Raw genomic sequence first — 10,986 nt, forward strand, 5'->3', positions numbered from 1 at the left:
ACGTGTAAACAATGACATTTCTAACCACACCCTGCATAACACAGTGTATTTAGCAAATATTGCAGCAGTTGAGAATGGACCGGGCCCGGAGTTATTATCAAGAGCAGAGACGTTACCGATGACAAATTCCGGCATGTACACTAATACTGACACGTTCCTTGATAAGAGAGAGGAGTTTGAAACACTACTGAAGGTACACCAAACCGAAATAGTAGGAGTTGTAGAACTGTTGTACAAGAGTAGGAGAATCGACGCGGAGGAATGCGAGTTCGCTATTGACTGATATGACTTATTTACGAACCTATCTCAAGCAACTTACAAGTGGTGTGTGGTTATCTATGCAAGGCAAGAATTTAGAGAAAGCCAGGTAAGGGGTACAGGGTGAAGATTTTTTTGAAGAATCAAAGTGGTATAAAATTTAATAGATGGGAGGAGATGTGCTTATTATCGGGTGTATCTACAGATCCCCGAACTGCAGCTTCCCAAACCAAAGGAACTTAAGAGCCCTAATTAACAGCGCAGCGAGGTTCAACCCTAGCCACCTTCTTATCACGGGGGACTTTAACTATGGCGAGATCGACTGGAGAAATGAGCACACAATAAATGACCTAAATAACCCAGCTACTCTTTTTGGAGAATTTTCAATTCCAGCATGTGAAGGACAAGACGCATTACAAAGGGGAGCAAACACCCAAGCCACTGGACCTCATCACAACAAACGAGGCGGGTACGGTGGCCGAACTGGAACATCTAGCCCCAGTTGGCACCAGCCACTATGTAATGCTGTCTTTCAGGTTAATTGTTACTCGGTGCACGACATAACCAGGCCAAGGTGCAAATATTACAAGGGTAATTAACACGGGATGGGGGAGAGGATGAGGAGAATCCATGCCTGACTCACTAAGGCATAAGAACGCGGACACTACACTAAATACCATAGCTAGTAAAGTAAATAATTTGATCGAGAAATACATACCCAAGACCAAACCCAGTGCCTGTAGAAATAAAAGGAGGCCGCTTCACATGAAGCATGCGGCGATCGATAAAGTTGAGAAGAAAACCCAGAAATTCAAGACGTGGGTCAGGTCGAATGATGAGCTGGACGGGAGGATGTATTGCAAGAGCCAAGAACCAGCAAAGGCGGAGTGTAGAAGGGCTGAAAAGGGGTTCCAGAGGCTGGTTGCAAGCGAGGTCATGACAAACCCAAATCGTTTTATCGCTATGCAAAGTAGAAATTAAAAACACGAGTAGGAGTATCGGATCTGAGACTTGATGATGGTAGGTACGCAGAGTCTGACCAAAACAAAGTGGAGGCATTGGACAGCATCTTTTCCTCGGTGTGCACAAAAGCGGATGCGAAGAATCTTCCTGTGTTTGAGGATAGGCTGTGAGACACAGCACTAACCCACATTGTGTTCACAGAAGAGATTATAAGAAATAAATTGTCAAAGCTAAAGGTTCATAAGAATCCCGGACCGAACAAGGTGTTCAAAGAGTGCTGAGGGAGATGTGCAACGAGCTAGCTGAGCCCCTGAAGATCCTGTTCAGTAAATGCATGGGTGAACAGAAAGTCCCTAGTGATTGGATTATGGCTTATGTGAGTCCTATCTTTAAGAAGGGCGCTCGTCACTCCTCGAATAACTATAGACCAGTGAGCCTAACAAGCATAATACGTAAAGTACTTGAGAGCCTTATAAGAGATGCCATGATGGAACATCTACAACGAAACAACCTCGTAAATGATTGCCAACAAGGTTTTATGTCGAGGCGCTCCCGCTTGACACAACTACTCGGAGTAATGGATATTTGGACCCAATTTCTAGATCATGGTGGTAATATCGATAATATCTACCAAAATTTGCCAAAGCTTTTGACAGTGTACCCCATGAAAAGCTGAAAACTACACTGGAAGGGTACGGGATCCGGGGAAATGTCGTAGCGTGGGTAAAGGACTTTCTATATGACCTCAAGCACTGTGTGGTGATTAATGGCACGAAATCATCATCTGTATCCGTAACAAGTGGGGTACCACAAGGCAGTGTACTGTATTGGCCCGCTGTTGTTTGTTTGCTTCATAAATGACATGCCTGAAGCTGTACATTCCTCCATACAAATGTTTGCGGACGACGCCAAGCTATTTAGGAAATTAAGTTCCAAGCGGACTATGAAGAGCTGCAGAAGGATCTCTGTGAGCTTCAAGAATGGTCGAAGAAATGGCTGCTCAGATTCAATGTTACGAAGTGTAAAAGGATGCACCTGGGGCGTACCAACAGTAAGGAGGCGTATCATATGTCCCAACGAGACGAAGAGACTACATTAATTGAGACAGAACGCGAAAAGGACCTTGGTGTGTACGTTGACAATGAACTGAAGTTCTCAGGTTATTGCGAGAAGAAGGTAAAACAGGCAACTAAGTTATTAGGTCTTATATGAAGGTCGTTCAAATATCTAGATGTTCCGTCCATCGTAACGATCTTCAAGAGTGAAATACTTCCTCACCTGGAGTTCTGTCATCCCGTCTGGTCCCCGAGATATGCTAGGGACTGTCAGCTGATTGAAAATGTCCAAAGGAGGGCCACCAGATACGTGCCTCCTCTGCGGCACCTCAGCTACCCGGAAAGATTGGAGCGCCTGAAATTGCCTAGCTTGTACGACAGACGGGCAAGGGGAGATCTGATTGAGGTGTGCAAACATCTCAGAGGGCACTGCTCAGTCGAGTGTCCTTACCTGGAGCTGGCGGACGCTCCCCCACAAGGGGTCACAGCTCAAGGTTAAAGAAGCCGCAAATCCGGATAACTGTGAAGAGTAACTTTTCGGAATGAGGGTTGTGAACTCTTAGAACAATCTGCCAGAGAGTGTGGTTACGGCACCGAGTGTGAGCTCTTTGAAGACCAGACTTGACCAACACTGGAGCAGGTTCAGATACATTCAGAAGCCGGTGCATGCCCAGTACTTGCCAACAGTGCGTAATAGAGACGTAACCAATCGTCCAAGCGGCTAGCAAGCCGAGCAGTGGAGAAGGAGAAAAAAGTAAAGTAAAAAAAAAGTTTTTTTGTGTGTGTGTGTGTGTGTAAGTAGACAGTAAACCTTGGATTAATATCAACAGATAGTGTACCCATTTGCTGTCGGACTTCCATTCATCACGCTGGCCACTCCCGGGCTAGAGCCTCGACAGAGTGCCATGCTGGGTAACGTCCTCCATCCCGCCTACGCATCCAGCGTACACAAAGACTACCCTTTCCCTCTCAGCTTCATAGATCGTCTAAAAAACCTCTTCTATCACCTGTACGTTCCCGGCTACTGGCGGGTGTGGGGCATTGTACCGTTGATACAGAAAGCGGTAAGCACCATTTTCATGTATTTCCATGTATCTATTTAAGGGTATAATCAAGTCCTTTTCTAATTGATAAGATAATGTATTTTGTGGCATGTAAGTGACCACACTTATTATGTGGTTCCACATCGGAGTTGTATTGAAATTGGGGAATCTTATTTTTTTTATAGTCATTAACATGCCTGAATTAGTAGATGATGAAAAACATTCGGATAATATTTCCTATTTTCTCTTCTGCAAATAGTTGTAAAAATTTATTTTTATTACTCGGGTATCCTTATGCAGCAATAACTTGCAAATGTACAGTACACGGATATTGTTTAAGACGGAAAATACTTAATTTGGGGCATATGTACTGAATACATCAGTTGATTACAGCTATACATAATTATTCACTTGTCATCTTTTCACCCTTATCAGGTGTCTGCCCATTTGCCCGACGCACCTCCACTGCTGGAAATTGAGAAAAACACGAGTCTCACTCTGATAAACTCCCACTTTAGCTTCACGAAAGCTATGCCCCTCTTGCCTACCCAAGTGGAGGTGGGCGGCATGCACTGTGTCCCCGGCAAGCCACTAACACAGGTGAGTCCCAGGTAGAGGCGAGTGGCATGCACCGTGTTCCCAGTGTACCGCTAACCTAGGAAAGTCCCAAGTAGAACTGAGGAAAAGAACCAATATGTCACGGCACACCCAGTACCTCAAGTAGAGGGTAAGAGACACTGTCTCCAGGCGTCTGATTGTATCTAAACACGCTACATAAAATACCTCGAAGTTACTCTATTTAAAACAGGTAGCTTTCTAATTATTAATTTAAGTATAAAACTATATTTAAAATGAATGTCACTAGTTATCTCAAGAAGAAGCCGAGATGCAACATGAAATTAAAGAAAAGTATTTGAGCTACATTTAATTTATTCTTCTTGTAGATGAATGATAAGATTCTACACCCACTTATTTACAGGAGTTAGCATCATGGGTTGAAGGTGCTGGTCCATCAGGTGTTATTTTCTTCAGCCTGGGGACAGCAGTCTCAGGAAACACAATGCCCGTCAAGTATTTGGATCTATTTATCGAAGCATTTGCAAGACTGGACTACAGATTCATTTGGAAGTTTGACATTGTACTTAAAAATGTATCTACTAACGTCTTAATGGGGCCATTTTTTCCACAACAAGATATTCTTGGTTAGTATTTTTTTTCTAGTCTTCACATATACCTAAAGCGAGATTTGTTTCTGTTAATTATTATTTTTTTTAATATCCGATTAGTTATTTGTTTTAACCATTGCTGATCAATCAGATAAATGATATGATGGCCTCTGTTTTATCAAGATTTTCATGTAACGAATAAAAATTGCAAAAATGTTATGATAAAAAGAGTAATAAGAAACAGACTTCAATTACATCACAACCACTTTCAGATAAGTAAACTTTAAAAAAATTCTGTACCACATGTTTGGTCATCAGCTGATCATCGGGTGAAGCTGTTTATCACTCAAGGGGGCATGCTGAGCACCCAGGAGGCCATCCATCACGCCACTCCTGTCGTCGCAATCCCTGTTTTCGGTGACCAGCAAAAGAACGCAATGGGGATAATGAAAAATGGGATCGGTGTGGCTTTGGCCTGGGACGATCTCACAGTCGATCTCATCATTAACACCATAAACGAGGTCATAAATAACCCTAGGTAAGTAACTTTAATGGTAATCTCGTTACTGATATTCATGATTATATATTATATAATAATACTAAAAGTTTCATTCTCTTTGTTGATACAGCAATGACTGAATAATAGGAATTTGTTGAGGTCACATTCGCTGTTAAGCTATAAGGCGGGTCGAGAGGTTAATACAGGATGTGCAGGTCCTCGGGAGAGGTTGTATTTATGGAATGATACATCTAGCTCGGAAAGGGCGACGGGAGTGCCTTTCCGATGTTGGTGAGCCAACTCGGCATGTAGTCGAGGAACCTTGACGGTTTTAACGCCCTCTCGTTCGGTGTTTCTCCAAACATTGAAGTGTACTGTCGTCCAAGCGGGTAACTTGGGTCGGGCATGGATCATATCGGCGTCAGGGGTGGACTGAGCAGTCTGGCACGCACGTCAGGGGTCCCTAAACTAAGTCAGAGTATGGTTAATGATTAAAGCCATCTATATGATGCTTGTGCATAATACTGATTCATGTGGTACCTACGTGTTTGGCAAATGGAAAGGGTAAGATAGTGCAGTTTATAAACAGTCTGAAGGAACCCAGTAAAATGAGAAAATAAAATGCACACACAGAGGGTAAAAATCCATCCTACCAAAATTACGCGACTACTTTGGCTGACATAATTCAGTGCACTGACTCACCAATTTGAAGTTCTGGTGAAAAAAAATCACGATAAATCGAATTTTAGCTAATCAAAACACCTCTAAGTCAACGTTAAATTTAAGGTTTCTTTGTGGCTATGGAGAATTGTTTTCACTGACACTCGTTCCGCCTCCTCATAAGTAAGAAGAAAAACCTGAATACAATCTAACTAGTCTGTCTACTGTAGAGTCGGTGTGTAGTGGAGCCAGGCCATCTGCCTAGAACTGCATTTTATCATCGCTCTCATGAGAATTTGTCAGTCTTATACACGTCTGTGGCGTAAGTGTAGTGCAGCTAGTTACAACGAGCAAATGTCACATTTACACCGAAATCCAATACAGTACATCAATTAAACCAGCATTATTATGCTGATGACAGGTTGAATTTTAAAGTGCACAAATGATAAAGATTTTTTTTCACAGCACTCCACCCAAGGTAAATAAACTTATCCCCCTCTTACTGCCCCCCCCCCCTTCCCAGCCCTCCAGACAGTACAGTGAAAGGAGGGTTATAATTATACCTGCACCTAAATTGTTTATTCTATGATAATTATTTATACATCTACGATTTCATAAACCCAATAAAATGTAGTACCAATGATAAAAATATAATGTCCTTTGCTGTATGCTTTCATCTATATACAGTACAGTACTATAGTTCTTGCAGAAAATATCTGATCTTATATATGTCTGCAAAAGGATCCAATATGAGCGAGAAACAACGGGTGAAGTGGATGGGCCGAGGAGGGAGGTGGTGAACACTGAACCACTGTTGGCAGAGGTGCTGCCTCTAGTACTGTCTTCAACAAATATATGTCTCATTTTCAGGATCATAATCCCTGTCATATTCCTCTATGGAGTCATCTGAAAGATTATCAATACTTTCTGGCTAATTTTCAAACTGATCTTCACTACCAGACGTGTCTAATGACGCCATGACTACAGATAATAAAGCACTACCCCCTCACAGAAAGTACAAGCGAATACTGGCCACCAGCGTGGCTTCACCTACATATTCAAACATTCTAAGGGATTATTATTGTACCGTGATTTCTCAAAAGCAATGATAATTGGTCGAGGAGGCAGCATGAGAAATGGATGCGGGTAGTCATTGGTTGATTTTTGGGACGTTTCATTTCGTCAGTAGTTTTCTGACATAACAGTAGTGTTGCCATCACGTGATGTAAATATCTGGCTCATACCGTACTTACCTTCCATCTGAAAGTATCCACTGTTTAGTGTACCGCACTGTGTTACATGCGTTCTTGGTCAACTGTTTCGGTACAGAACGCTAAAATCCTTAAAAACAATTATCAAGCATTAATTATGTACACCAGACACCTCTGCAATTGTTGTGTAATAACTGTTTACTCCAACAAAGTATGTGTTAATTAATGCTCAGCTCTTGACAAACAGAAAGACTGTAGTTTTGTGTTCAGGGGAAAAGGCCCACAAGAAAAAATACAAGCGCCTAAGTGGTGCACATAAAGTTAGCGTATATTTTTCAGGCAAACTCTAATTGAGTTGTCAGTTCATAAATACAGAAATGTTCCAACGATACAAGATATATATATATATATATATATATATATATATATATATATATATATATATATATATATATATATATATATATATATATATATATATATATATATATATATATATATATATATATATATATATATATACATATATATATATATATATATATATATATATATATATATATATATATATATATATATATATATATATATATATATACATATATATATATATATATACATATATATATATACATATACATATATATATACATATATATATATATATATATGATCCTGTACTTCAACACAGCTAAACTAAGATTATACTAATGCGAAACTCCTAACAGTGTAATTGAGAAATTTTGAAGTAAATATAAATATTAAGATGTCAACTGCAATTTGCGAATGGCTCTTCTCCAGTGTACTTTTAGGCTAATGCTAATTCGTTGTTTGTCTCTCACTCCCAGATACCAGAGAAATGTGAAGCAAGTGTCAAAACTCATGCGGGATCAGTTACAGTCTCCTCTGGAACGAGCAGTGTACTGGACCGAGTACGTCATTCGCCACCAAGGGGCGCCCCATCTAAAGTCTCCAGCAGCCCAAATTTCCTGGGTAGAGTTTTTCATGCTAGACGTCCTGACCTTCCTCCTCCTGTGCATTATAGCCATATATCTGACCTTACACAAAATCCTAAGAACCGTGTGTAACCTTTCCTATTATGGTGTTGGTCACTGGAAGGTCAAAATGGAATAAGTACGTAATGAATGCTGTTCTCTGGAATTTCTAAACATTCTTAATGAATAGCATATTAATTTGTGTAATCCTTAATCGCAATGTTTGTGTTGTGATAGGTAAAGATTTAAAAGTTTTAGTTATGTCCTTGGTAAAAAAAAAATATTGGGAAAGGTTAAACTGCAAAAAAGTCTTAATTTTCAATATTTTTGTACGCTTCAATCCCAGTAACTTATACGGGGTGATTGTTCATATATCAGTCAACTCACTCAGAGGTATAGTAACTAAAGCAATCTAAGGTTTACATATCTTGAAAATGCCAATTCTTAGAATCGCAATACGTCTGGGTTTACTGAATACTAACCTGAAATCACCTTTCGGAGGCTTGCTATTCAAAAAGAAAACAAAATCGACTTTTAATACCTTGACAAAAATAATATTTAAAGTGCAGAGTAAGTGCAAGTGTTGGTGGAGTATTGAGAGTACCAGCCTTGAATCAATTAAAATTGTAGTCAAGATTAAGCTCTCGTGTTCATTTACAGGGAGAATCATTGCCCCCGAGTCGCAGTGGATCAGTATTGCAAAGAATTATTTTCTCCTGCTAGTTGTTGTTGTTATAATGTTATTACTGCGCTTCAACAACTTAAGTGTTCAAGTGCATAAAAAGATTAGTAATTATACTATTATTCAACAATCAAAAATTATGAGATAAAACTCTTTGGTTCCTACTCGCTTTTAAAGACCTCTAGTACTTGAAAATAAATTTTTCCTTCATTACTTAAGAAATACGAACTTTTTGTTTGAGTGACGTTTCATGATTTTAGTGTCGATGTTCGTAATCTTGAATAAAATATATATTCACAATATTTTGTTTCTAAACCGCGAGAAAATGCATCATAATACTTTTATGTCCCTCCGTACCTGTCCTCTCCAGTGACAGCTTCAGTATCATGAGAACGTTTGTTTAACTGTGCTTGGATAATATCTAGCCCAAAGTTTACTACTTTTGCTAGTAAGAATTGTTAAAATAACTTATTATTAAAATTTATTACGTAGTTTTGTCACCATTACAACCAGTTCTCTTACACATTTGCAGCTCCTCCTTCACTAGTAGTGTCTTTCCAGATAAACTAAAAATGGCTAAAGTTCACCTTGACTATAAAAAAATATGACGATAAAAGTCATTTCAAGAACTACCACACCATATCAGTCCTTCCAGTTTTGATAAGACACCAGAGAAGCTAGCATACCGTAAACTCAACTCCATTTCCAATGACAATAACATTCTTAATTTTGAGTTTGGTATTGCAAGATGGTCAACTGAGAGCGCCATATCGTCCTTTACCAATGAAATATTGAACTCCTTTGATGACAGCTATTTCACAGTCGGAGAATTCCTGGACATATCAAAAGCCTTTGATACCGTCGGCCACACCATCTTATTGTCACAACCAAAACATTACAGCGTTAGGGGCCAAGCACACAAATGGTTTGTTTCGTATCTGCCTGAAATACTGCATCATATTCACTATAATGAATCAGAACCCTCACCTATTTTGAATGGCGTCCCACAAGGTTCAGTTCTTGGGTCAGTTGTACAGTAGCTCAAAAAACTATATTTACAAAATTGTGTTTGACGATATGATACAACGGACGAATGATTTTGACCACCCTACCGAGACAATAGGATAGTTTATTGACCGACTTACAAAACGAGAGTCCACTCCGGCCCTCTCCTAAAGAATATTTTATTATTTTGCATGTGAAAGTAATCTGCATGACAGTCACATAACTCCTCTTTCCTTGTGAATTATCATAAGTTATGTACAGGCTAATATGATATAAGCTGACCTTGATCCTTGAAAAAACACTAAACAATTTTTTACGAAAGAAAATCTTACCCCCAGATCTGGTCCCGCTGTAATACAATTCTCAGACATAAACGGAGTACTAACTACAGAAACCACATTGAAGCGGGTTCTATAACATTTCGTCTTCGGTTCAGTATAAAAATAATCTATCATAACATAACATAACATGACATAATTTAACCATGGTTCCTTCTGCATAACTAAACTATTTACATTTTAATAATATTTTCAAAAACATTCATAGCGCAAGAATAAACAAAATGAATTATTATCTGTTATTCTGTCATAATCATGTAAATGTTCCCAACTGAACAATATTTAGATTACATTTTATCTATAAACATATAAAATAATTCTAGAGAGATACTTTTTAGTTTCTGTGATTAAGTACAGACTTTGGAATTTATATTGAAATCCTTGTTTTGTTTAGTAGCTATAAGGATAAAATTATGCAAAAAAAAATGAAATGTGTAAAAATTATGTAGTTCAATACACAGAGTACTCCACTGGAAGTGAGGAATGAGATGAGTTGCCATCAACAATGATAAAAAAAGATCTTAAGTCTTCAAGGCTGACGTCAGAGATACACAGACTTGGTGAGTTGTTCACCAAATGTAAGTTGAGATAGTTTTGGAACTGCCTTTTACGCAATCATGAAGTATGAAAAAAAATAGAACGTATTCGAATAAGAAAATTTTACTAAATCCTAAGGAAGTAGTTAGAAAGATAGCAATGGTGTCGGTGTTAATCCCACATAAGGCGATTGTTTTCATTTATTGTACAACGCAGACGGTGAATGGCGGCCATACGACTAAACCGGCTGGTTAATTCAAAGTTAACCAGATTGGTACATTTATATTATTTTGGGTTTTAGTAACGAAACCCAATTGAAGTTTCTGCTTTTATTAAAAAGTATCGTTTATATATTTCCTGAGTGTAGATCAACCGTAATTTCCACTATTTATGAGTGTGAAGAGAGAGGATGGCCGCTATGTAAATAGACCGTTTAATCACGTCCGTTCGATGTAAGATTGTGAGTATGACTCTGAGTAATGACCCATCGAGGGAGAACGGAATAGGTACATCGTCCTCCCTCGAGGGAAGACAGAGCCATCCACTGCGGCTCTCAAATAACGTCTTCCTCTAG

The 10,986-nt window shown here is 39.0% G+C and overlaps 1 protein-coding gene across 1 annotated transcript; it reads left to right on the top strand.

Moving 5' to 3' along the window:
• Positions 1–3,080: 3,080 nt before the first annotated feature.
• LOC121853866 (UDP-glucosyltransferase 2-like) lies at positions 3,081–10,464 on the top strand. Its single transcript, XM_042348243.1, has 5 exons — positions 3,081–3,340; positions 3,755–3,919; positions 4,299–4,521; positions 4,804–5,023; positions 7,704–10,464. Exons 1-5 carry the CDS (start codon positions 3,182–3,184, stop codon positions 7,987–7,989), a joined length of 1,053 nt encoding a protein of 350 aa, XP_042204177.1. The 5' UTR covers positions 3,081–3,181; the 3' UTR covers positions 7,990–10,464.
• Positions 10,465–10,986: the final 522 nt, after the last annotated feature.

The sequence above is a fragment of the Homarus americanus genome, unplaced genomic scaffold, assembly GCF_018991925.1.
Source record: "Homarus americanus isolate GMGI-L3 unplaced genomic scaffold, GMGI_Hamer_2.0 scaffold18703, whole genome shotgun sequence".
NCBI lineage: Eukaryota > Metazoa > Arthropoda > Malacostraca > Decapoda > Nephropidae > Homarus > Homarus americanus.